The 26,133-nt window shown below is 43.2% G+C and overlaps 1 protein-coding gene across 1 annotated transcript in view; it reads right to left on the bottom strand.

Annotated features, from left to right (window-relative positions):
* IMPG2 (interphotoreceptor matrix proteoglycan 2) overlaps positions 1–26,133 on the bottom strand; it is a 904,006-nt gene that overhangs the window by 491,303 nt on the left and 386,570 nt on the right. The window contains exon 7 of the mRNA XM_086934482.1: positions 17,421–17,470. Within this exon, the coding sequence (XP_086790608.1) occupies positions 17,421–17,470 (50 nt within the window). The remainder of the gene's footprint in view (positions 1–17,420; positions 17,471–26,133) is intronic.

Below are 26,133 nucleotides of genomic sequence, written 5' to 3'. Positions count from 1 at the left end.
AGACAGATTGGCCAAGTTCTTCATTCCTTGGGATACCTTAGATACTTCACATGCCCGCAGAAATAACCTGACATGCAAAGTGTCAGAAGTCGAAAAGAAGTTTATAGGGCAGGTGGATGATCGATATAGAAGGCAAAAGATTTTGAAGAAATCAGGACAATGGAAAACAGATTGGACCGAGGAAGAGAAGGCACACAAGAGAAAGGGTAGTAGTGGTCCAATAGCTTTGGATAAAACGCAGAGAGGGAAGTTATGTCTTCACAGAAGTAAAACGTACTACGAAAATGTATTCGTAGGAGAAGTCAGTTGTGAACATGCTTTTAGATTAGAATATTACACTAAGGATTTCTTGAAAGGAATGCAAGTGATTCCAAATGTATATTTTGTATGTGGAAGAAATGCCTACGTGAGACTACCTGACAATTGGTATGGATCATGTTACTTGGCAATTGTCTTTCCCAAAATATACCATGCCCAGGACTTAGAGATCATCGAGGGCAAAGCCTCGACAAGAGGGAGAAGAGATCTAGGAGATGCAGAATTAGTTGGAGATGTATTTGGAGCTGCATTTCCTATCTTAGGACTGATCCTCAATGATGTCAAAATTAGGCGATTGGCAACAGTCGTAGACAGGTTGTCTGCCAGCACTGCTAGATCCTTAATGCTGGTGGAAGGAGAGATGCAATCGATAAGGGCCATGGTGCTTCAGAACCGTCTTGCGTTAGACGTCCTGCTAGCAAAAGAAGGCGGAGTCTGTAAGGCTTTGAAGGTCCAGGAATGTTGCACTTACATTCCAGACAATTCAAAACCCCTTGAGAAAGTCATTATGAATATAACTAATATTCACAAAGAAATCGAAGACCTAACTAAAGTAAATGTTTGGGAAAAAGTGGGTCATGGAATGGGCGAAGTTGGAGGTTGGTTTGCCAACCTAGGGAAGAGTTTTGTATGGTATGTGCTGAAACCTATCATCATAATAGTGATCTGTGTAATCCTGTTGTGGGGATTGGTGAGGTCATACCAATGGTATAGATCAAATAGATTGGAGAGATCCAGAAAAGAGCAGTTACAGAGATTGGCTGCAATGCAAGACAATCAGTACCGGAGTCTGAGGGCTCTGGAAACGCAGAAACGAGGGGCATTAGCAATTAGTTCAGTTTAAATGTTGGTGATGACCCCTAGAGGTCATCAAAGGGGGGAACTGAGAGAGCGCAAACTGAACAAAATGTATGAGTGCACCAAAGTTGCAAGTAGTACGCACAAATCATAAGAGAAATGCTATGAGTGCTGAAACATATATTCACCTATACTTCGAAATGTGTAGTTAAGTTAGAGATTTCATATAGAAGTGGAATTATGTAGTAATGTGTGAACTGTATAACCTTATTAGACGTGATTAATCATGATCCATGTCATGTAGCTGCTAATAGAAGAATGACATGCTGCAAGGCATAGAAGGGAACGGGCCTTATGGCTAGGCCAGAAGGGTAGAAACGTATATTCCTTTGCATTGACATGGATTGCACTAATGTTTTAATGATTGTTTATTCGTTGGATTTATATTCCATAGATGTGTTTTTATTAGTTAACAATAAGATGCTAACATGTTATTTTAATTAACCTTTGCTAGAGTTGTTGTAGGCCTGAGGTGATAAAAAGGGTTTCTGATTTGCACGTACTGGTACAGGCCGAGCTGTGTTAGGAAATAAGTTGCAAATTTCTGTTAGAAGTCTATGGGAATGGAGATTCAGCTACGGATGTCTGTCTGCATATGTGAGGGGGATCCAATTAATAATTGGATGAATAGAGTTTTGTTCAAGAGACTGGTGCAGACATGGAGGAGGGTTCAGGAATGTTTTAGGGGGTATCGGCGGGCCGGAGAAGAGTCTGAGAAGCAAGGTCAACGCTAACGCACGAGGCCCAAGGGAAGATCATCATGGAAAAAGCCAGAAGCGACACCACGTGAGGGGCGTCTCACGAGGGGCGTCTCAAATGTTATTGTGTTTTTGTATTAGGGTCAGCACACCGGGGTGGAGTTAGAGCAGATGCCTGAGGACCCTTGAGAGAGCGGATGGGTAGGCAGAGAGGGGTCATGACTGGCGATCATAGGTTTTCACCTAGAGACTAAGTGTGGGTGATCTTCTTAGGAAGTCATTCACAGCTGACACCTTTTGGTAGGTTGGGACTCTGTTAAGTAGGGATACCATCTAGAGCAGGGTAGGGACAGCCTAACCTGAAACCTTCCCTCCTCTTGTAAATGACGGAGAGATCACAATATGTGTCTATGCTTGCAGCCCTTTTAATTCTGGAACTAGTCCTAGTTGTGTTCTTTGCTCGCCTAAGGGCCTTTCGAGAGCACATGTATGTAGTGGTGCCTGTATATCTTTTGAATCTCATTTTGAGATGCCTGTACTTGCAGTTAACTTTGACTCTATAATAAATCTTTAAAAGCTAGAAGTAGTCTGTGGTTTTTCAGAGTCGAGCCCATTATTGAACAACTAACTTGGTATTGGATGCACTTTCTTTCCTCAACGACAGGCAATAAAGGTTCAGTTGACCAGAACGGGGTTTAGATCTATAGTGATAAGATAGAGATCTACAATCTCGCCCTTCCAACCTGACACCCAGACATCTTTACATGACTTTCATTGGGTTTAAGACTGCATGTGACATTGTGTCACCCAAAAAAACTTTAGTAGGTACTGGAAAACTCTGGAATCCTGCTGTATTGCAAAACAAGGGAATCTTGCCTCGCCTGCTTTCTGCATTAAATCCGATCCACGCAGAATATTTTGCACAAAAGGCAAGCTAAATGAGATAATACCCATTAGAAGAAGGGCTAGGCAAGGGTGCAGTTTTGCACCAACATGGTTCCTGCTGTACTTAAATGAGTGTGCTCCATTTCTGCTACACTGCATGAATGATTCCCCAAATATCTCTGGCAAAAAAGTACCTGTGCTTCTATTTGCAGGCAATACGTGTTAGAAATGGGATTTCTGGTTGGCAGAGTATGCCCCCTATCCAACCAGAAGCAACAATCCTAGTCAGGGTAAGTAACCACACAACCTAAATTATCCTGTGCTCACCCTCGGGTAGCTTGATACAAAGCATTCAGGCTTAGCTTAAAAGGCAATGTGTAAAGTATGTGTGCAACACTTAAACAGTAAAACAGTGTAAACACCACAAAAAGAATCCACAATAGTTTAGAAAAATAAAGTATGACATTATATATAAAACAATACCAAAATAATAAGAATCTTTTCATTAGACTTTGAAGTACAAAGTTGTACGGGATCAAAAAGTCAGAAGATCACTTAGAGACAATAAGTGCTTAAGTGAGTTATCGGGTCACACTAGGCCAGGACAAAGTCAAGAGTTCAGGCTGTAAAGAACTGGCGAGGTCCCAAGACACACAACTGTTAAGAAACCCTTCAATGTATTTCCCTTATACCTCACAATGCCAACTTAATCCAAAGATGTACAGTGTTATACAATTAAAACATATAATGAACAAATCAAGAATCCTAAACAGTGTGTTTGTTGTGTTAAAAAAAGTACAATTTATTACAAATCAATAAAAACAATGTTATATACCATGATTATAGTGCCAAATTTAAAGTGCAGTTTCAGTTAAAAATTGTAATCAATACAAAATACACAGGTAAAAAATATATCAAAGAATCACAGTTGTTGAGGTTGTCGATGCAGCGTTTCGGTGTGTAACGATACCACCTTCATCAGGACAACCAATTCTATACAAAAGAACGTTACAGTTAGATGCATACAATGGTTCATAAAGCTTAGCATTTCTTTAAAAACATAATTATCACTGTATTTAGGCACATTTTTTTACTACACACATTACATTGTTTGTTTCTATCAATCAAAGAGGGCTTCTCGTTGGTACATCATTCTAGCATTTGAGTTATACTGGGCTATACACGTGGTTCTTAACTAAGGTGACACGAGGTCACCATTAAGGTAGCTTCTAAGAGAATATCATGATGCATACCTGTGAATTAATTATTTACTGTCCCTCTCGTATTAAATTGGAGGAAGTTTGGATCGATGTCCCTCAATTGATAGAGGATCTGGTCTGTTTATTTCCAGTGTAATGTTCCTTTCTGAAAAGAATATAGAGCCACATAGCTTATCTCTAAATTCTAAGCATGGGGTTTAGCTCAGAAAACCAATTGGCATTAGTTGGCCTGTGTCGGTTACCTTTCTATATCAGGAACTCTGTGGTGTTGAGGGTATTGCTGGAGGGGTGCCACCGTATTATTGCAAAGAATCACTAAAATGAAATGAAGTATAATTTTTAATTATCGCTAGATGAGGCAGAAGTTATATATATTTTTTTTACACAATCTCTGCGGCTAGGTAGTTATATATATATACTGGTGGACTCAATTAAAAGGGTGAAATTTCTTGATGTAGGAGTGAATAAAAACAGCAGGCATTCTTTTTTTGTGAAGCAAAAAAAGGCTAGCAAAAAAAGTTATAAACCATATTTACCCTGCAGGTGTTTTTTTTAAAGTTTGGACAGAATTGAGTACTCGTGGCAAAACTAGTCTTAGGGATCTGTTTGCTATAGGAGCTCGAGAAGTTTAGAAATATACTCACCCGCAAAACGGGATTATATGGCCCTCAATGCAGCGTCACTGGATACCTTTAACTCTGCTAGCAGCGTCGGAATATCTTTGTACAGGGTCTTTAATCAATTTGACCTGTATGGGATTGTATTACAAGCCTTGTTTTTTTGTTTGTATACAAAAAGGATACATTGATTTTTATTGCTAATCCTGTATTATTAATTCACAGGCAGAAAAAGAGGCTAGCTGTCCGTTACTGGTAATGATAAGTTTCGAACATCTATCTATAGAATTCTATATTCTGTGTCGGCCTTCCGTAGTTCGGCCAAGATAGGGTATTGTTGTAGTTCAATGACCCTCTTAGTGTTGGTCTCAATTGCAACAAAATCGCGGCGGAGGCGAAAATACTTAACATTCTAAATTGGTCCGACCTCTGGTCAATTAGTCTACATTCTAAGAGGCAATATTATTAGAAATTGAATGGTCACATTTATTTATTTATTAATTCCATTTATTAACGTGTGACGAGTTAATAAATGGAATTAATAAATAAAGGTTCTAGACCAAAATCTAATAATAATACGTTGCAGTGGAGATTTTTCGTGAAAGATTAACATTAAACTACTGCTGTAGTTCATAAATCAAGTGTCGAACTCTGCCACCGACATCTCGCGATAATCCGCAAACGGAGGACGCGACATAAGCAGTCTGAACTACCATTGTAGTCTAAAGCTTCGAGCGGCACATATAATTGATGTAAGGGAGTCGTTAATCTCCCACGCCAGTTTAATTGACAACTTCCCGCGTGAATTAGCTTAAATAACAAACCAGCGAACGCTAGCTTAACACAACTGACGGATCGAACACGAGTGAAGCCACGAGAGGAGCTGCGAGGGGAGCAGGGAGGCCGATTAATATTAAAAAGGTAAGAGTTGCCCCGGTACTGCAATAGACGTAATACTACCCCCGTTTAACTCGTAGTCGTTTTTAAAAAATAATAATCGGGTATCACGCCAGTAAGTACTAGCATACAAAATGAAGGTTTGCCGTTACCATAAAAAGTAAAGACAGTACATAGTCCAGTCCATGGCTAGACGGCAATTTTTAATATCAACAAAGAAAAGAGACCTGTCGCTTAATAAACGCGACCATTCAATTTCTAATAATATTGCCTCTTAGAATGTAGACTAATTGGCCAGAGGTCGGACCAATTTAGAATGTTAAGTATTTTCGCCTCTGCCATGATTTTGTTGCAATTGAGACCAACACTAAGAGGGTCAGTGAACTACAACAATACCCTATCTTGGCCGAACTACGGAAGGCCGACACAGAATATAGAATTCTATAGATAGATGTTCGAAACTTATCATTACCAGTAACGGACAGCTAGCCTCCTTTTTCTGCCTGTGAATTAATAATACAGGATTAGCAATAAAAATTAATGTATCCTTTTTGTATACAAACAAAAAAACAACGCTTGTAATACAATCCCATACAGGTCAAATTGATTAAAGACCCTGTACAAAGATATTCCGACGCTGCTAGCAGAGTTAAAGGTATCCAGTGACGCTGCATTGAGGGCCATATAATCTCGTTTTGCGGGTGAGTATATTTCTAAACTCCTCGAGCTCCTATAGCAAACAGATTCCTAAGACTAGTTTTGCCACGATTACTCAGTTCTGTCCAAACTTTAAAAAAAACACCTGCAGGGTAATTATGGTTTATAACTTTTTTTGCTAGCCTTTTTTTGCTTCACAAAAAAAGAATACCTGCTGTTTTTATTCACTCCCACATCAAGAAATGTCACCCTTTTAATTGAGTCCACCAGTATATATATATAACTACCTAGCCGCAGAGATTGTGTAAAAAAAATATATAACTTCTGCCTCATCTAGCAAAAATTAAAAATTATACTTCATTTCATTTTAGTGATTCTTTGCAATAATACGGTGGCCCCCCTCCAGCAATACCCTCATCACCACAGAGTTCCTGATATAGAAAGGTAACCAACACAGGCCAACTAATGCCAATTGGTTTTCTGAGCTAAACCCCATGCTTAGAATTTAGAGATAAGCTTTGTGACCCTATATTCTTTTCAGAAAGGAACATTACACTGGAAATAAACAGACCAGATCCTCTATCAATTGAGGGACATCGATCCAAACTTCCTCCAATTTAATACGAGAGGGACAGTAAATAATTAATTCACAGGTATGCATCATGATATTCTCTTAGAAGCTACCTTAATGGTGACCTCGTGTCACCTTAGTTAAGAACCACGTGTATAGCCCAGTATAACTCAAATGCTAGAATGATGTACCAACGAGAAGCCCTCTTTGATTGATAGAAACAAACAATGTAATGTGTGTAATAAAAAAATGTGGCTAAATACAGTGATAATTATGTTTTTAAAGAAATGCTAAGCTTTATGAACCATTGTATGTATCTAACTGTAACGTTCTTTTGTATAGAATTGTTTGTCCTGATGAAGGTGGTATCGTTACACACCGAAACGCTGCGTCGACAACCTCAACAACTGTGATTCTTTGATATATTTTTTAACTGTGTATTTTGTATTGATTACAATTTTTAACTGAAACTGCACTTTAAATTTGGCACTATAATCATGTTATATAACATTGTTTTTATTGATTTGTAATAAATTGTACTTTTTTTAACACAACAAACACACTGTTTAGGATTCTTAATTTGTTCATTATATGTTTTAATTGTATAACACTGTAAATCTTTGGATTAAGTTGGCATTGTGAGGTATAAGGGAAATACATTGAAGGGTTTCTTAACAGTTGAGTGTCTTGGGACCTCCCCAGTTCTTTACTCCTATGCTGCTTGTCCCGAATTGCATCTCAAAGGAGACCTCCCTCGCTTTTTTACTTAAGAGTTCAGGCTGACCATGCATGTATGCGGATCGGCAGCAAGTACCTTCTTGGTAGGGGTGGGCGGCAAGCTACGCTCCGTGCACGGAGTGTGCGTAGTGCCACCTACTCCGCATTTTGCGGAGCGGGCGTAGCCAGGCGGCACTACGCACGCTCCGCAGACGGAGCGTAGCTGGCCGTCACCCGCCTCCCTCCCGCCCTCCCTAAATACTTTCAATTAAAGGGGTCAAATAATGAAAACGCACTTACCTTGCCCGCCGCTGCCCGCCGCGTCCCCGGGGCTCGTTATCTTCCGTCTTCCGTCTTCTTTACTAATGCGCATGCGCCGACGGCCGTGCATACGCATTTTCTAGTGAGAAATGCGCATGCGCGGCCGTCCGCGCATGCGCATTAGTAAAGAAGACGGAAGACGGAAGATAGCGAGCCCCGGGGACGCGGCGGGCAGCGGCGGGCAAGGTAAGTGCGTTTTCATTATTTGACCCCTTTAATTGAAAGTATTTAGGGAGGGCGGGAGGGAGGCGGGTGGCGGGGCTGGCGGCCAGTGGTGTTTGCGGAGTTGGGCTACGCGGAGTGCGGAGGTGGGCGTAGTTTCTCGCCCACTTCGCGTAGCGCCGCGAAGCCCCACTCCGCCAACTCCGCCCAGCGTTACTTCTTGGGACCACTGATACAGACAATGTCATTGCCACAAGGCTGTGTAGATCACGCTGTGGACGATATGCGTAGAGGTCTCTCACTTAACTGCAGCAATGCGTCAAATCCGCTACACGTAATGGTGAGTGTCCTGCTTCTGACCCACTCTGCACCAGAGAGGTGCAGAATCCGAAGCGAATATGTGAGTGCGGTTGTCAACCACCTTAAGGCTCCACTTCCATAGGTACAGGACTGGGAAGGCACCATTGGCAGGCCAAACCCATGGCTTGTAGCGTCCATGTGCAAATGTAGATGGTTCAAGTCTTTGATATCCCTGAGACTTGGGAACAGGAGGCAAGCCAGCAAGCCCTTGGAGTCACTCTGGGTTCATGTAATGCAGGTATAGTCCGTCTCACCCATTTGCATGAACAGCATGCAGCAGGAGCAGGGCGGCTCAGCATGGCAAGAGCACAGCAAGGTGGGTAGTTCTTATTGCAGCACCACGTCTCTTCTTCCTGGTAGTGCGGTCACAGGTCCAGAAGTGTGCTGTCTTGGTAGGGCCAGAGACCCAGTACATATACCCAAATGTGCCTTGAAGTGGTGGAAACTTCAAAGAGAGGTATTTGAAGTGCACACATGTCCTTTCTTCCATGACCCAGCTACAGGCTATCAGTAGGGGGTAATCAGCCCTTTGTGTTGGGTTAGATCACTACCTATTAAATTGTAAGTGTCCGCCCTTACCTCCCTTCCTGGCCTGGAAGAACCATCAGAATGCAGTTGTATGTAGTTGGGCACCCAGACCCACCTAGCCTGCCTGTGTTTGTGGCTGTCTTGAAGGAATGCACAAACTGCAGCTGTCGCTCATCCCAGACGTGTATTTGAGGCATGCTGAAGGACACACAGAGCTAAGAGCAAAGAAATGTCCCCATTCTAAAAGTGGCATTTCTAAAATACTAATGTTAAATCCAACTTTGCCAGTAAAGAAGATTTATCATTACTATTCCAAAGATATAAAACATGATGCAGTCCCTCCTTTCTGATCAGGAATTACAGCTTAGACGTGTTTTAAGGAATTCCTCAATGTTAGGTTTAGAGAGGAATAAGCGTCACAGTAGTGAAAAATGAATTGAGCTGTTTGTCACTACCAGGACATGCAAAAAATAAAAGTATATGTCCTACCTTTTACTTACACAGCACCCTGCTCCTAGGGCTACCTAGGGCTTACCTAAGGGTTGATTAATTTGCAATAAAAGAAGAGTTTTCAGGCTTGGCAAGTAGTTTTGAATGCTCAGTAGAAGTTGCAGTAAACTATATACACAGGCCCTGCAATGGCATGCCTTAGACATGGTTAAGGGGCTACTTATTTGAGTGGCACAATCAGTGCTGCCCACCCACTAATAGCATTTAATTTACAGGCCAAGGGTACATGTAGTGTACTTTACTAGGTACTTATAAGTAAATTGAATATGTCAATTGGGGATGAACCAATATGACCACGTTTAGGAGAGAGAGCACAAACACTTTGGCCCACATGCATCATTGTTACATTTTGCACTTCCTAATTTGCGAAAAATAAGGAATCGCAAATTAAGAAGTGCAAAATGCTATGCATCATTGTTTTCGGTATTCATTTGGGATTCGGTAAAAATCGCAATTTTTACCGAATCCCAAATGAATACCGAATTCTTAAGTGCATTTTCGCAATTCCTATTGATTCCTATGGGCCAAAAGGCCCATAGGAGTCAATGGGAAGGCATCAGCAAATTGCGAGTAGCACTTTGAAAATTTCATGGGTGCAGGGGGGGGTCCAAAGGACCCCCCCATGCACCCCTGAAATGTATTTTTCGCATCATGTTTCACACACACATGTCCTAAGGACATGTGTGTGTGAAACATGAATGTAGAAAAAAAAACATTTGCAGCATTTTAAACACTTTTTCCAAATTTACCGAGTGGTTCAACCACTCGGTAAATTTGGCACCCTAATTGCGACTTTGCACTTGTGAAAGTAATGATGCATTGCTTTTAAGAAATCGCACATCTGCGACTTCTTAAAAGCACCCGCAATTTTAGAACTCGCAACAATGTTACGAATTCTAAAATTGCTTCATGCCTCCCAAAAAGCACTTTTGCATTCGCAAACGGCCGATTTTAAGTAATCGCACCGTTTGCGACTACAAAAATGCTTGATGCATGTGGGCCACTAGCTCTGATTAGCAATGGCAAAAGTCAGCAAAAACTGTGACAAAAAAATGGAGGAGAGCAGGCACAAGTATGGGAGAAGACCACCCTAAGGCTGTCAGGTTTAACAGTACCATGCTGTGGTCTAAATCCCACACGAGTCTGTGAGTATTATTGGAAAGATTCAGCTTCTTATTCTGTTTATGGCCCTTGTGGTATTCAGTCCTCTTAATTCATTGAATTTAAATGATACTGTTCTAGAAAGTGAGCATGAATTTGATTATCTGGGTATATGTTTGTCGGATTCCAATATTTGGTCTCCACAAATTCTCAAAAGCTAACTTATTATTGAATATAGCATGGCTGCACTTCTTAGAACTACAAAGAATTTTACCTATTATCCTTTTCCCTGGAGTTCCCCAATCATTCCCAGGCAGCTCAATGTGGTTCTTAAACCTATTCAACATTTTATGTCCATAAAGCCATTAATCTTTTGGACGTTCACCTGGGTGACAGGGGAATTACTACCCTAAAGAGAGTCCCTTTGTGATATAATCCATAGACCTAGCGCTGTGTAGTTGTCTTCACTTTCTTATGTAAGATATTGGCTTAAGCCTTTTGGAGTTAGGCGTTACTGAGAAAACCCCATAATGGTACCTACAAACGCTGCACAAATAGCTTTAGTCAGATAAATGGCAGGTATACCGCCAACTGTGGTAGTCAGAAACTGAGGAAACGTTTTTTAGAATCCAAATGTGATTTGAAATATCAGTTTTTCTTGGACAACATCAACCGCCCCTAGCAAAAGAGCACTTAACATTAAGCTCAGGCTGGGAAATTTATCTTTAGCATTTTTCTATGTTAAGGGCCAGAATCCTAGTGTGAGTTCCCCAATCTGTCCTGTGTGTCATATAGAGAATGAAAGTAAGAAGCATGTGTTATTTTCTTGTAGTGGATATTTAAAACCAAGGTGCAAGTGGATTACACCCCTATGCAGGCGTCTGTAGATTAGACATTGCAAGACAACCTGCAGTATATGTCAATTTGACATGAACCCATGGGTAATATTTGTGGTTTCTAAGTTATCAGAATCAGTTTAGTCAATTAGAGCACATTTGTAAATTAACTGTTGTTTTATGATTATGTGTCTTGAAAATGTTTTTTTAATTCTGTATTTTACCATTGTTTTTATTGTTGATGGATCTGTTATCCGTTCGAACAAATAAATAATACATAGATGGCCAGTTATGTAAATGTTTTCAACTGGCTTTAGGTGCTAGAGATGCAAAACAGACATAGGACTTCCTAGCTGGGGTACATTTCCTTGTCAGCAGACATGGATGTTATGGCTGAAGCTTAACATACATTCGTTCTGTGAAAAGGGCATTTTCTTGAATTCTCTTTCTATATTTAGGAATTGTTTTATACTGGCCTTTTGATCTGTGCACTCTAGAGCTGTAATTCAGTGTCAAAAACAATTTGCTCTGTACATTTAAGCATGAAAAATGGGCTTCACTCAGTTGGCATATTTAACTATCTTGTAGGGCAGTGGTAGGTTGATACGGGAAGTCCACCGGTGGCAGAGAAGTTAAATGTTACATGCAGGCTGAAGTGTATACTTATACGTCCCATACAAACAGTTTAAAAAGTATAGCTCCAGGTAAATTAATTTGGCCTACCTGGCTGCAGATATAAAGCACAGAAGTAATACTTAAAGTGTGCTGGAGTAAACAAAATCTACTTTCATAAATGTATTAAGTCGCCCCTAGGTGTGCCCTATCACCCTCAAGAATGGGAGCTGATAGTATACAAGCTTGACATCTAGATATAAAGTTTCAATTTTGTACTGAGAGGCACTGTTGTGACTAAAAGGTAATTTTCACAATTATCTCAGGAAAAATGCTAGAAACTTGATTAAAAGTTCCTTTTTAATATTATCAAAAATCGAGTTCAGTGGTGAAGATAGCTTATTACAATCTATGACTGAAAGGCAATCTGTAAAAAAAAGATTTGTGCTGTCTGTATGGCAGTAATAAACTATTTCTGCTACCTTTCCCTCCCTCAAATGCCAGTACTTAGCATCCTGATAGGGAATGAAATGTTGCTCTGCCGACAAACAACAGACCAACTTCTCAAGGTAGGAAGAGTGGAATGGGCAAACCACTGAGCACTTAACAAGAATCGAAATAAATTACTCACACTTTCTAATTTAGTATATTGTATATTTTAATAAATATGCTTGTGGTCCCGGGAGCTCGCGATATCTGCACGGCTCAGGTTAATCCAGTCACACTACCTTCATTTAACCTATATGACACCTCACAGACTCTGGCAAGTGGGCATTCTCCCTGGGCCTAATTGCACTGATGCTCCTCCCCGATGCAGATTTTTACCATCTGGTGTGTCGGTGTCCTGCTATTGCCCAGTATTGGCACCGGATAGGCAAGTCCCTTGCTAATATTCTGGCCAGACCTGTTGTGCAGACCCCAAAATTGGCCATTCTGGGTCTTATGGATGAGTTTGGGGGAGAGAGGGGACATATGACGTTGGTCAGGCTGCAGGCACTAGTGGCTAAGACAGACATATCAAGTAACTGGAAATTGCCACTGCCACCTAGCCATACAATGTGAGACCAAACATAAACTGGTGGGCCAAACAAGAGGAACCAATATATATTGCATGGGGTTGTCCTCGGAGGTTCCATCAAATCTGGGGAAGATGCTGGGAATACTATGGCTTGTCCTTTACATTGGAGGCTGGGCCTGGGGAAGATGTGGCTCCTCTGTAATCTGCTGGAAATTTGGATGGGTGGGATTATGGGGCTTTGACTGGGATGCAATCCTTTCTTTTTTTCTCATTAAAACCAATAAAATCTGTTTATGAAAAAATGTTTGTGGTTGACAGTTACCCCTCTTGTTAGCTTGTATGGTATCCTCCCTGAAAATGTTATGTTATGTTATGTTAAAATATTCTTCTATAGCGCAACGGCTACTCCAAAGGAGTGTCCCGGACTTTACGAATTTGAAACAACGTTTTTGAAAAATGTAACCTTTCTATTCAGCTTCTCTGACACAGAAACTGCTATTGGAGAAAATTAATCCAAGTTTTGTTTACCTTTGATTGCAGGTTAAAGAGAACAAGTATAGTGTGGGGGGGGGGGGGGGGGGTTGAAAATTAGCTACACAGGAACAGCATATTTTAGATATTTTTCGAAAAAACAGCTTGCACACCACTCTTGTGGCAAAATACACCAACCCATGACATGTAGCCAAACACAGCAAAACTATCCATGTTATCATAATGCAGTTTCTAAGAAATATATGCGTGGTAGATCAAGTCCCAAAGACCTGACTATGGGACTTTTAAGTGTTTCCTCAAACTTCTAAAAAGTTTAAATTCCCGTTCTGCCTTCCTCTCACAGAAGTAGGTAAGGGAGTGAGAAAGCTAAATCATAAATTCCAAGCCATAATAGCAGGGCTTTATTATTAACATGCCATTGCATATGAATGCGGTAACATACACTGATATGTTATATGACTGCATTTAAATGTCGTTTTTATATTGGGCTGAAGGGCACATTAACTTTAATCTGTCTGCAAAGTGTCATTTATTTCTGAGGAATAGAAGCCATTCGATCCAGTGTTGCACAATTGCACATTATCTGCATTGTGTAGTAAATCAAGACTCAATCAGAGGATTAGCAAGACGAGGCGTGAATTTTAGAAAAGTAGTGCAGTCAACATTTATTTATGCATCACTATTTTCCAATTAATTTTTGCATTCCTTCTCTTGAGAAGATACTGCCTTGCGCTTAATATTTTGTTTCATTGCAGTAACAGTTCTTGTCAGATGTTCATATTTTCACTGACTTGTATTGAGAAAGAAAAGCATAAAAATGTGCCTTTGTTTGTATTTTACAGGAGGAAGAAGCATCATACGTATTTCCATTAAAATCAATCACTGGGACCTACTCTGGCCTGCATTCTACTCAATTCTTTTGCCCACCATGCCACCTTGGACAGGAACCAGCTACCCACAAATTAGTCTAATTCCCACTCGAATAGGAACAGATCAGCCCAAACTGCCAGGCCAGGTACCCTCTGAAAGGGAATGGAAGCAACCCAAGTCTGGTTTTGGCCTTTCTGGGTACGTCAGTTGACTGCAGTTTAAGTCCCATGTCATAGTGAGCACGAGACACAAGTCTGGGCATACCTATCTCACTCAGGGCATTGCACTGACAAAAACAGAAAAGTGATGGGTGGAATGCTTGAATTATTCTAATCAATGGTAATTATTTGGGCCACATTCCAGTCCATTGCTATTTGCCGACCAAGCCACCTCATATAAGGAAACCGCCACACACAAATTAGCCTTGGTCCGGCTCCATTAAGGACAATCAACAGCTGAAATGCCTAGCCAGTTCCCCTCTGAACACCAACGCAAGCAACCTCAGACCGGTTTTGGCCTACTGGGGCCTTATCAGTGTGTTGCAGCTTGAATCTAATGGCACATAATGGTGAGCACTGGATCAATGCCTTGGAATACCGTTGCAATTAGGTCACAGCACTGAGGATAGCAAACCAGGGTATTGAACTGCTGTAATTAAATGCACCCACTGTTGATTACATGGGTCACATTCCAGTCCCTTGTTATTTGCCCACCAAGCCACCTCAGAAAGAAAGTCATATGCAAATTAGCCCTGGCCGTGATCCAATGGGAACTGTGCTGCCCAAAATGCGGGTTTGTTTTTGATGATAAACTATCATTTAATGCCCCGATCTATAAGCTAACTTCTACCTTTTGGCTCATCATCAAAATGATTAGGAAAATTCGGCCTTTCATCCCGCCTGAGGCATTGAAGACCCTAGTTACAGTTCTGGCCCTTTCCAGACTGGATTATGGCAATGCCCTCTATGTAGGGATGCAAATGCAGAACGCAGCAGCTAGATTTATACTTGACAACCCCAGGCATAAGCCTGTCACCCACAGACTAGAAGCCTTATATTGGCTCCCAGTGGCCAAAAGGATAATTTTCAAATCTCAATGTCTGGCCTTCAACGCACTAAAAGGCATTGGCCTGCAGTTTTTGAGGACCATTTGAACTGGTATACACCAGGTAGGAGCCTAAGATCAGCTCACTCTAAACTGTTACAGACACCCAAGTTCAAGCAGGTCCTGTGGGGAGGCAGAAGCTTCCTATTGGGAACAATTAAAATCTGGAACCTCCTCCCAATCTCTATCAAGAGCAGCACTTCGCTAATGTCTTTTAGAAGAGCATTGAAGACCTAAGTCTTCACAAATAGACTTGGCGCTTAAACTGGAGTGAAAACTACACTGTCCTACTGACTCTAGCGCCAAGATGCCCTTGGACATTTGTGCGCTGTATAAATCAAAAAATCAAATCAAATCAAACGAGTCCCTTCTTAACTGGAACACAAGCAACCCCGGTGACCATGCATTCTTCATAATGCATAGTCACACCATCACCCTTACCAAAAAGCACTTAATCCTTATTAGAACATTGTAATGTGGAGCACTCCATTGAATACAATGGAGTGCTCGGAGCTTCTACGCGCCAGTAACAGCTAGCAAAGCAGCATTCCAATGTTGTTTAACAAAGGCCTCTCTCCGAGCCTTAGGGGATTTAACACCCCTCGGGCTCCGAAAGTCCGTTGTTTTATTTGTTAGAACATTCTGACCTCTAGTGGCAGAATGTTCTAATAGCCTTATAGCCTTTCATAGCTGCGCTATACCGACCCTTAAAGTCCCGCTTCCTTGTTAAAGGCCCTCGCCTTCGGCTTGGGCCTTTAATGCTGGAGCCGGCCTTTAATGACCAGTATAGCCCACTAGGAAGAGCTTAAAGGCTATAGTAACTTGCATTTTCATATGACAGAGACAGCATGGTTGCAGACACGAAAAATAAAAGAAGAATCTATACGTGAAGTTTAAACACACCACAATGTACTTTGCCTTTCTTTTGCATAACAATATTAAAATCAGTTTGTTTGTAAGTCAAAAAAATATTGTAGCTCAGAATGTGTACTAACATCCAGGGAGATTCTGTCTTTCCTGTAATTGTCCAAAAGTCCGTTTCTGTTTTCATTATTTAAACACCAACTCTAATAATTGCATCAGCCTATCAGCTTGACTGCTGTGTTACAGTGAGCATGGAAAACATATGTGGGTACATTTGTCGCAATTAAGGAATCATGCTGAGTAAAATAAAACATTGATGGGTGGAACGCTCGAATTCATTTCAGCCACTGCTAATGACTAAGGCCCCATTCCAGTCAATTGTAATGAGAAGATTCATGGTGGAAGGATTCTGTGTGTTGATGCCGAACTGCTTTGTCCCCAACTATTTTCGGCAAATCATAAGATGGCGGCGTTTTCAACGTAACAGGTTAGGTTGCACATGTACTTCTCTTTAAACACTATTGATTACAATATGATTAGAACAAAAGCCTTGAATATTTCAATACAGAGCAATATTTGTCTGAAAGGAAAAAAATCAAACAATATGTCTGACATTTTGAAATGTGCATGTGTTTTAATTTTTACTATCCTAGGGGAACAAACGTTAGTTCAAATCATTACAATTGACTGTACCTTGTGCTCACTGAAAATAACCATAGTGGAAGTGAAACTGGTTGAATTCAGCCCCAATTTATGACTAAATGTGTCCCACATTTTAATTATTGGGTGATACTGTACTAAATGCTTTAACATGAGATTACCTATTACACACAGGAGGTGGAGAAGAGTGTTGTGTTCAGCTAGCAGGACTCATTTGTATGATGGCTCCATCGGGCTCTGCTGGCATTGTGATCTCTCACAAAATTACTCTGACGTCAGACTGAGGTGAAAAACCAACCAGGAAATAATAAGATGTTTACCCCTATAGTACTTAGCGGGTTCAGGAAGAGGCAAAGCCATTGTATCAGGGCTCCAGGTGCAGCTCTGAACTGCCAGCCTTCTGTCAGGAATAATAACTTGGAGCACTGACGAGGATCACACCTCCCACATGCATCGGATGTGATTCTCAGTACTACCATAAGCGCGCAGTGCATCCTTTGCACACAATCTTCTTCCTACTTTTCACTCATTCATGTATACAAACCTTTTAACGTTGTAGCCTCCGTTACTTGCGAAGATGTTGTTGTCTCTGTGCTGAAAATGCAAGAAAACATTTTTTCAGTGGGAGGTTCATTCATTAACAAAGGATTGTCATTTTATTCAATGAGCCTAATCTTATCTTAGGAGCAGTTGCAATATGTAATATTGCGCAGTCCGAAATGTATCAAGCCAGTCACCACACAGGGTGAAATTAATAAGGGAGTTTCTACAGCAGGAATTGGAAAGAGTCCTTTCTGGATGCTGCAAATGCCCCTGCATTTATCTTTGCTTTCTACCATCAGTTCACCCCTTCCTTCTCTCCCCACTTAATTCACTTTCATCCACTCTGGCACTCTGAAGCAACCTCCTAGCAGCATATAGGGGCATATGTATGAAGCCCATTTCCCGTTCACAAATGGGTAGATTTCGAACGGGAAAAAGCCTTTTGGGATGTATCATCCCAAAAGGCCCTCGCAAAATACGGAATCGCAAAATTTGCGATTACTTATGTTGCAGAAGCATTTAAGGAATCGCAAATTGCGATTTCTTAAATGCGATGTAAAAAGCACCCAAGTTGTGCGATTTCTCCTTAACAAATCGCAAATTACCACCAACTTCAAGTTGGTGGTAATTTGCGATATCTTTGAAAAATGCACTTTTTGGCCATGTGGTGCTCATATATGCCTTTAGGGCATGTATGTGCGCCACATGTGCACACATGCTCATTTCAGGGGTGCATCAGGGTGTCCTTATGACACCCTTGCACCCTTGAAATTGCATTTGCAATTTGCGAGTACCTAATGGGTACTCGCAAATTGTGAATGCCTTCCTATTCATTCCTATGGGCCTCTAGGCCCATAGGCATGAATGGGAAGCCATTCCTTAATTGCAACTCTCAATACCAAGGAATCGCTAAATAGTTGCAAATTTTTTTCACATCTCATTTTGCGATTCTCAAAATAGCGATTCTTAAAAAGCTATTTGAGAATCGCAAATACAGTATTTGATACATATGCCCCATAGAGTCTTATAAATCCCTGTTCTAAGCACAAACAAGAAAGGTAAATGGCCCAAACAATCCTGGCCCATGTCCCTCAATAAATACAGTACAGCTACAACAAGTAGGGAAACAAGTAACATAAGGATTGATGACATTCAGGGTAGGCGAACAAACAGGTATCAGCACTTTTGGAAATCTGAAAGAAGGAAAACATATTAGAATGATCAGAAAACTGAAAAAAAGACATGAAAACATGGAAGGCATGAGTATGTAGGCATCTGCAGACTAAGCGCTGTATTGCATGCTAAAGAGGACAAGTCAACTATCTACAAAAACCTAGACACTTAGAGGATTATTCACAAGGTACATTTTATAGTACGTTTAGTAGTACTGAAATTGTACTAGTAATGTACTACAAAATGCTATCACACACTTACATGTGGAGTACTCAGCCACTCATCTTTTCTGTGCTGAGATCTCCTCCTTGAATATAGAGATCTCTTGCGCGTCAGTATATGTTTCTTTAGTGAATGTAGACTGGACAGAGGGGAGTAGCTGGAAAGTTCGAAATACTTATTACTAAAAGGAAGGGTTTAAGGGAGGTCAAGGAGGGGTTTAGGAAGGGGCACCCAACGACCCGCAACAAAGTAAGCCCATTGCTGTTCACAAAGTGCCCTTCTATAGTTACAAAGTCCAAAAAGTACCAAAAAAAGTCTTCATCACGGAACTGGAGTAAGTCTAGCACCACACTTGTCCTCTGGACTCCTGCAGGAGTCTCATGGGAGCCAGTGCAGCTCCAGGCTCCTGCAGGAGTTGTGCAGGATCAGGAAAGCAATAAACAATGTAGAATGTGTAGTGAAGGTCTGTGGGTGGTTGTCTGCTGATGGGGGCTTGCCCTCCTGCATGGGGTTTGGCAGCCCACATGTGGTTGGGCACAGCATCAAGCCGAAAGTAGGCCCTGCAGCCAACCTTCGCAATGCACGGCCAAAGGCTGTGCACTACAGGGATTGCCTACCAATGCATTGTAATAAGATATTATTTTACGTTAAAATAAACACTAATTAACTGAATAAACCAAAGTCTAAAGTAGAGTTATATGTAAATAAGGCTGTAAGATTTTAACTTATATTCAAAAACCTTAGAAATTCACTGAAACAAGCCAAAGGTTAAAGTGGAGTTATATGTAAGTCTTCTAATGACTGACATAAGTATAACAAAAGCAACATCCTCATGCTGCAAACAAAGATGAAAAATTGACTCATCTCCATGCCGGCAATGTTTCGCTTGATACTTTGCAACAAATGCCAAGTCACTAGCTAGTACATTGACTCATGCCTTTAATTTAAAGAGATTTAAGAATTAATCTCAGATGTACCGTCATCAGATCAGGTCATTTCGCAAGGGCTAACCTGTAATGACACCCCACACTTTTTGATCCGCAATTCAGCATTTGCCCATTTCACATTTGTGGTGTGCTGGCTGGCTTCCCAGACTCCACCCTCATCTTTCTTATAATAATTTTCCATGCAACTTCTCATCCAATCACTTTACAACACAAATAAGACCAGATCACTTCCACACTTAAGGATCTCATTGGCTCCATGTCAAGGTCCATATACAATTCAAATTGATGTCAGTTTCACAGAAGAATATCAACTTCAGCAACTAGATTACTTCACAGATAAACACATATTCTCTGTCCATGCTCCCACTGCCCACAGCTTAACTCAAAGGTTATTTGAATTTCCAACAGTGAAAAATGAGTGAGAAAAATATCAGAAAGTAGTTATTCTCCTGATTTTACCCTTCTCTCTGAACAAACCTTCCCTTCTAGGGGAGATAGGTCCCATTATACCTATTGTTAAGGAAACAAACATCAAGACGCTTCAGGTAACTAAACACCTTCCACCCTCCTTATCCAACCTCCTCCTACTTTGGTCCTGTGCCCCCCGCAAGCTCACCTTCTGAGTTGAAACTGTTTTTTGTTGTTGCTGCTCTGCCTCAACTAGGCATTTATGTAATTGTATTTCATGCAGACCTCAGGACACCTTTAACACTATTTGCATAAAATATGTTTGCAAACGTTTCGGACATGGTTAGTCTAAATAGAGCTCGGTTTGAAAGGGTGGGTGACAAATATTGCCCTCTAGGAAAGTGAAATTCCAGCTAATTTTTAGAAAGAACTATCTGGTAATTTCATCATCAGTAATGTTATTGATAATGGGAACATCAGAATCCTCTACTGCTGATCACATGTTCTTCCATCTGACAGGAAGTCAGTTTGTGCAAAAAAAATCTCTGAAGAAAAGTCATTTTAGGCAAAAAGTTTTCTCAATTGCCAGCATTTACATAGCTTATTACCAGCCCCCAGCATTGTCCGGTTGAAGATTTTCAAGCTCATTAAAATATAATATAATACAATACAATACAATATAATATCATATATTATAATATAATATAAAGTAGCCACACCAGTACATTATAAGTATAGTGCATGACACATAGGAGATCGGTGGCCATATGCCAGAATGAGACCAAAAGAAGGAACCCCCTTATAAAAGCATGGATCTCCGAGGTGCCTTGCAAAATCCTTATAACGTACAGCAGAAGGTATTTAATCCCTCAAAATACAATAGTCACACCATCAACCTTCCCACAAACTTCTTTAATCCTTGGTTTTTTGCATTTTTATATGAAAGAGAAAGCATGGTTGCAGGCACGAAGAATAAAAGCTGAATCTATACTTCAAATTTAAATACACCAGAAAGCAATTTATAATTGTTGGCAAAACACTATTAAAACTAGTTTATTTGTGAGCCAAAAAAATATTGTAGCTCAGAATGTGTACACAAATGCAGGGAGATTCTGTCTTTCCTGTCATTGCCCATAGTGTTTAAAAAATAAACATGTTGCCATAAATATCTCCATTCATTTGATTACTGTTCAATTTAGAAACACAGATCAGAAGACTGAAAAGGCAGTTCCTGTTTTCATTGTTTAAGCTTCTGCTCTAATGATGATCTGTGACCTGTCGTTCACCTTGACTGCTAGCTCAGGCAGGCGGCATCATGATATCACAACTCAACTGTGATAATTTATTACAGCTGAGCAGCAACGTTAGTGTTATTACAGGGGACAAGAGACATCACAACTTGACTGTGATACCGAAATAAAGAAAAAAATGTTATATAGAGATTGCAGGGTCCTATGTAGTGTAACATCACATAACATAACAAAAACATAACTCATAGTCCTAACTTGGAACATCCAACCAACGGAAAAGTGCATTGCAGCACATGTCGCTCGAACCTGAAGATCTAATATTTTACTTTATCCCACATTGAGGTTTACAGCTTTTCATTTTCTGGTTTACTGCCTGGAAATCTAATTGGATACAGCAATCAGGTGAGCACCTCCTTCATCAGGGCACACCCACTATTATGATCCAACCACAACCACTCGTGGGTTAGGCCCAGGTGCACTTCAGTCCTCGTTCACCCTCTGGAGGACTGTTAGAAATGTTTTCATGTTTCATGAGCTTTGTGTTTTCAATTTATTTTTCAATGTCATACATTTTCCTTATTGAGTCTATTGGGGAACTGAGGGTCTGTTGCCTTAACATTTTGATACCTTAATCATTTTATTTTTCTAGTGAGATTTTTACCTATATTCTAGAACTTTGCGAAGATATTGAAGTTCTGCATTACTTACTGTATTTTGTTTGGTTGGTTTATTAAGCACTGAACGACATAACCTCTCTTAATTTCTCTGCGGATTGCCTGATCAATCAGGCAGAGTTACCAAAGATGAGCCATTGTTGTAAATCCTGAAACTTGTACATAAATGTACACATTTGATATTGGCAAGAAGACCTCAAGTACACCGTACACCGAATATTCTCTGCGAAAGCAATTTTAGTTTTTTTGTAAGTCTGTATTTTTTTTTTTTGTTCAAATCTGTTTTTATTGTGAACACAGCGATAAGCCTACAACCCCGTGCTGGGGCCGGCCGCGCAGTAAAAAAAAAAAAATTGGATAGGCATAAGTAACCAGGGGAGGACGAGGTATTAACACAGCGCCCAGCCTACAACCCCAGGAGGGGCCGGCCGCGTGGCTTAGGGGCAACGATGGCCGAAGGCAATCACACGCTGATGTCGTAACGTTGTGTGGGGGAGGCGCGTGTGGGAGTAAAGGCAGTAGTGTCACGTCTTCCAAAGGCCCAACGGGGCCCAAACTACCCCATAGAGGGGCGGAAGCCAAGGCGGCAAGTAGGAAAGGAGAAAAAGTCGGAGGAAGAGAGAGCAGTAGCGAGAAGAAGAGTGGAGCCTGGGGAGGAGGACCGCAGTCGCCGGCCGGGGGCTAGGGGGCGCTAACTGGTGAGCTGAGTGTTAGAGCGCAACAGCGTCCGCGGTGGGGGAAACAGCTAAGGGTCTAATCTGCATGGGTCAGCGGGGACGAGGGCATCCTCGAATAACTGCAGAGCGCGCAGCCGGGGAGGCATGTGGCGGGCATAGCTGATGGAGCACAGGTGGCGCACAAGGGGTTCCCACACTGCCTTGAAACGTACCCCCCTCGATTGCACTCGCGCCGTAAGCAGCTCCATAGTCAGGACCTGCCAGAGGCGCACAAACCAGGAGGCTATCGGCGGTGCCTCAGCCCGCTTCCAATACAGAGCAATGAGTTGTTTAGCAGCGCCCAGCATGTGAAGAGTGAGGATCCAGTCGCTGCGCGTGAGGGCCCTAAGTGTAGGGGGTCGAATGCCCAGGAGGAGCGTGCAAACCTCTTCAGGTAGGGGGAAACCCAACACCTTCTTAATTTGACTGAGGACCTCCTTCCAAAAGACAGCTAGGGTAGGGCAGGCCCACCAGATGTGTACGAAGTCGCCAGTCGCAGTGCCACACCTCCAGCATAGCGGCGAGGAAGTAGGGAACATTTTGCTGAGTCTTAGGGGGGTATAGTACCATTGCGTTAGCATCTTGTATGCGTTTTCCCTCTGCGGGATACTACGATAGGTTTTAGGGATGTCAGTCCATAGTCGGGCCCACTGAGAAGGAGTGATATCGGCGCCGGTCGCCGACTGCCATTGCCTCTGGTAGGGGTGCGCAGGCGGGGCGGTGGGGTGTTGCAGGATGTTGTAGATCTGGGAGATAAGCCGTTTCAGCCCCCCGAGGGAGCGCGCCAGTTTCTCGAATGGTGTGTATGCCCTGGTGGCAGCCTGGTACATATCATCTCCCATAGTCCAATGGCGCAGTTGGGCATACTGTAGGCTGGCGGTCGAGGGGAGGTCAAATTCAACCCTGCAGTCTGACCAAGATTTAGGCGCCCCTCCAAGGAAGAGGTCCCCTATAACTCTGCAGTCCCCTTGTGTCCACCTCTCAAAAGCTCGGGTCCGGGCCGCAGGGGGGAAGTGTGGGTTACCTGCAATGGGGGTGTGCGGAGAGGGGAACGTGGTGAGGCCCTTTGACACTGCCACTCTGTCCCATATGTCAAGGACTGTTCTTGTTGGGACCGCCATGTACGCACTTCTGGAGCGCGCCACACGCGGTAACCAAGGCAGGTCCCATATGGTGCGTCCCGTGACCACCCGGTCCATGTGGAACCAGTGTTTGTCGCTTTCGCGTGCCCCCCTACTCTATTATGAATCGAAGGTGCGCCGCCCAGTAGTAGTGGAGGAGATTCGGGCAGGCGAGGCCGCCCCTGTCTCTTGGTTCCATCAGGACTTTCTGCGAGAAACGGGGCCGCTTGCCCCCCCAGATGAAGGACGTGAGGTCGCGTTGGAGACTTCTAATGCAGTGGAGCGGGATCGGGGTGGGTAGGCACTGAAAAACATAGAGTATACGGGGGAGGATCGGCATCTTGACCGCGTTGAGCCGCCCTAGCCAGGAGATCATCAAGGGCTTGCATTTCCGCAGGTCCGCCAGGACTTCCTTGCGGCAAGCCGCCCAGTTCCGTGTGGACCACGAATCCAGATGGGGCGTTAGGTCCAGACCCAGGTATTTGATGTGGCCCTCCACCCAGCGGTAGGGCGTAACCCCTTTAAGGAAGGCGACTTCTTCTTCGGGGACGGTGAGGTTAAGCACCCAAGATTTGGTATGGTTAATTTTTAGGCCTGACGCTTGTTCAAACAGTGTGAGAGCTCCGTGCACCGCCGGAAGGGAGTCCCTAGGGCGCGTAAGTGTAAGAATCAGGTCGTCCGCGAACAGCGCTACTTTGTTGGTGCGTCCCCCGTGAGGGATTCCATGGATGTCGGGAGTACGCCTAATCAGCTCCGCCAGCGGCTCCACCGCTAGGGCGAATAGGAGCGGCGAGAGCGGGCAACCCTGCCTTGTGCCCCTGTGAATCGAAAGCGGCGCTGTCAGTTGGCCGTTGACCCGGATTCTGGCTTGCGGTCCGAGATAGGGGGCCATGCACCTAGAGATCATGTGAGGGCCAAGACCTAGTTTTTGGAGGACCGCCCGCAAGAAGGTCCAGTCGACCCGGTCGAAGGCCTTTTCTGCGTCTAGCGAGAGGAGGCAAGCCGGGATATCCCAATGCCTTACCTTCCCCACTAGGTGTGCCAGTCTGCGAACGTTGTCGGCCCCCTGACGGTCCCGAATAAAGCCCACCTGGTCCGGGTCGACTAGCCCCGGCATATACGGGTCCAGCCGTTTGGCCAGGATCTTGGTGTAGATCTTGAGATCAGTATTCAGGAGGGCTATGGGGCGATAAGAGGCACACAAGTCGGGGTCTTTCCCAGGTTTGGGGATCAGGGCGATCTCCGCCAGGCCCATATCGGGAGACGGTCCAGTGGCGTCAGAGAAAGAGCCATATAGCCGCAGTAAGTGCGGGCGGAGCTGGGTCAAGAATAGGCGATAGAAGGTCAACGGTAGGCCGTCTGGTCCCGGGGTTTTCCCAGTGGGGAGGTCCTTGACAGCTTCTGTTATTTCCTCCTCCCGCAGGGGCCCCTCTAGCGTGGCTGCACATGCCGGGGACAGTGGAGACCCCTCAAAATCCGCGAGAACGGCCTCCCGTGCTTCCGCGGAAGTGGGCTCCTCCGCATATAGGGAGGAGTAGTAGGCGACGAAGGCGTCCTGCTTGGCTTTCTCAGATGTGGCGCAATTGCCATCCTGTTTCTTGACGTTGGCGATGTGGGCCCTGGCCGCACGCGCTCGCAGTCTGCCAGCCAGAAGGCGTCCAACTTTGTCCCCGCCCTCATAGTAGCGTTGTTTGAGCGCCAGCAGGGAATGTTCTGCTTTGTTGGTGCGCAGAGTGCGGAGTTGCCCCCTGAGATTGGCGAGTGTTCTCTTAGACGCCAGCGAAGGGGAGTCCCGGTCCTGAGCCTCCGCTAGTTTGATTTCACTAGCCAGGTCAGTTTCCACTTTGAACGCCTCCCTCCTCCGTGCCACCGCCAGGGAGGTAATATGGCCCTGAATGGTGGCTTTGAAGGCATCCCAGACCGTATGGAAGGGCATGTCGGGGGTATCGTTGAGCGCAAAGTACGAGTCTATGGCGTCACGAATGCTGGCAACGTCCTCCGGGTCCCGAAGGACAGCCGGCTGGAGCACCCACCTGCGTTCACGAGGCGCACGGGTCAGGGGGTCCTGCAGCAAGAGTTCTACATGGGCGTGGTCCGATAGGGAAATGTCAGATATGGCGGCAGTTAAGGAGTCTCGGGCCAGTTCAAGGGAGGTGAAGAGGTAGTCGATACGGGAGTATGTCCTGTGGGAGTGTGAGTAGAA

The sequence above is a fragment of the Lissotriton vulgaris genome, chromosome 8 (genome assembly GCF_964263255.1).
Source record: "Lissotriton vulgaris chromosome 8, aLisVul1.2, whole genome shotgun sequence".
Classification (NCBI taxonomy): Eukaryota; Metazoa; Chordata; class Amphibia; order Caudata; family Salamandridae; genus Lissotriton; species Lissotriton vulgaris.
The sequence above is the reverse complement of the archived record's forward strand: the minus strand, read 5'-3'. Positions and strand labels throughout refer to the sequence as shown.